Below are 605 nucleotides of genomic sequence, written 5' to 3' on the forward strand. Positions count from 1 at the left end.
GGGGGTCCCTGAACCTGGAGGACACCCAGCTGAGGACATCAGGGTGGCAAGGGAGGTCCTTGTCCCCACGGGACCCCAGTTGAGGACACTGGGGTGTTCCTAACCCCATGGGATGTCCAAGTGGGGACACAGTGGTGGCACGGGGGTGTCCCATGTGCCATGTTCCCATGTTGGTGTCCCCATGTCCCACATGTCCTCCCACGCCCCCAGGTGTCCCCACACCTGTGACTTCTCCACAGAGGCGCTGTGCTTGTCGCACATGGGGCTGATCTCCATGCCGCGCTCCCGTTCCCTGTCTCCCTGCCGGAAGAACTCCTCCATGATCCTCTCCGTCCACTGCCGGTACAGCTCCAGCGGCTTCGTGGGGTTGCTCAGGTCGGCACAGTGCACCATGTTCCTCAACACCTGCCCAGGTGTCACCAATGTTCACTGTCAACCCCTGGGGACTCCCAAACACCACTAGGACCCTTCAGACTCCCCTGAGATTGTTTGGGGACCCCTCCAGGTCCCTCCGGACTCATTTGGGACCCCCTAGACCCCGCAGGAATTTCCCAGGACCCCCTGAGCACTCCCAGATTCCCTCACAACCCCCTGACAACTCACCT

At 61.7% G+C, this 605-nt stretch overlaps 1 protein-coding gene across 1 annotated transcript in view; it reads right to left on the minus strand.

Moving 5' to 3' along the window:
• Window positions 1-222: 222 nt before the first annotated feature.
• The window catches only part of LOC103804144 (cAMP-specific 3',5'-cyclic phosphodiesterase 4A-like), a gene marked incomplete at both ends in the record, with an annotated part of 1,932 nt that continues 1,549 nt past the window's right edge, over window positions 223-605 (minus strand). The window contains one exon of the mRNA XM_009076740.1: window positions 223-405. Coding sequence (XP_009074988.1) covers window positions 223-405 — 183 coding nt within the window. The remainder of the gene's footprint in view (window positions 406-605) is intronic.

Source organism: Acanthisitta chloris, unplaced genomic scaffold, assembly GCF_000695815.1.
Source record: "Acanthisitta chloris isolate BGI_N310 unplaced genomic scaffold, ASM69581v1 scaffold29366, whole genome shotgun sequence".
Classification (NCBI taxonomy): Eukaryota; Metazoa; Chordata; class Aves; order Passeriformes; family Acanthisittidae; genus Acanthisitta; species Acanthisitta chloris.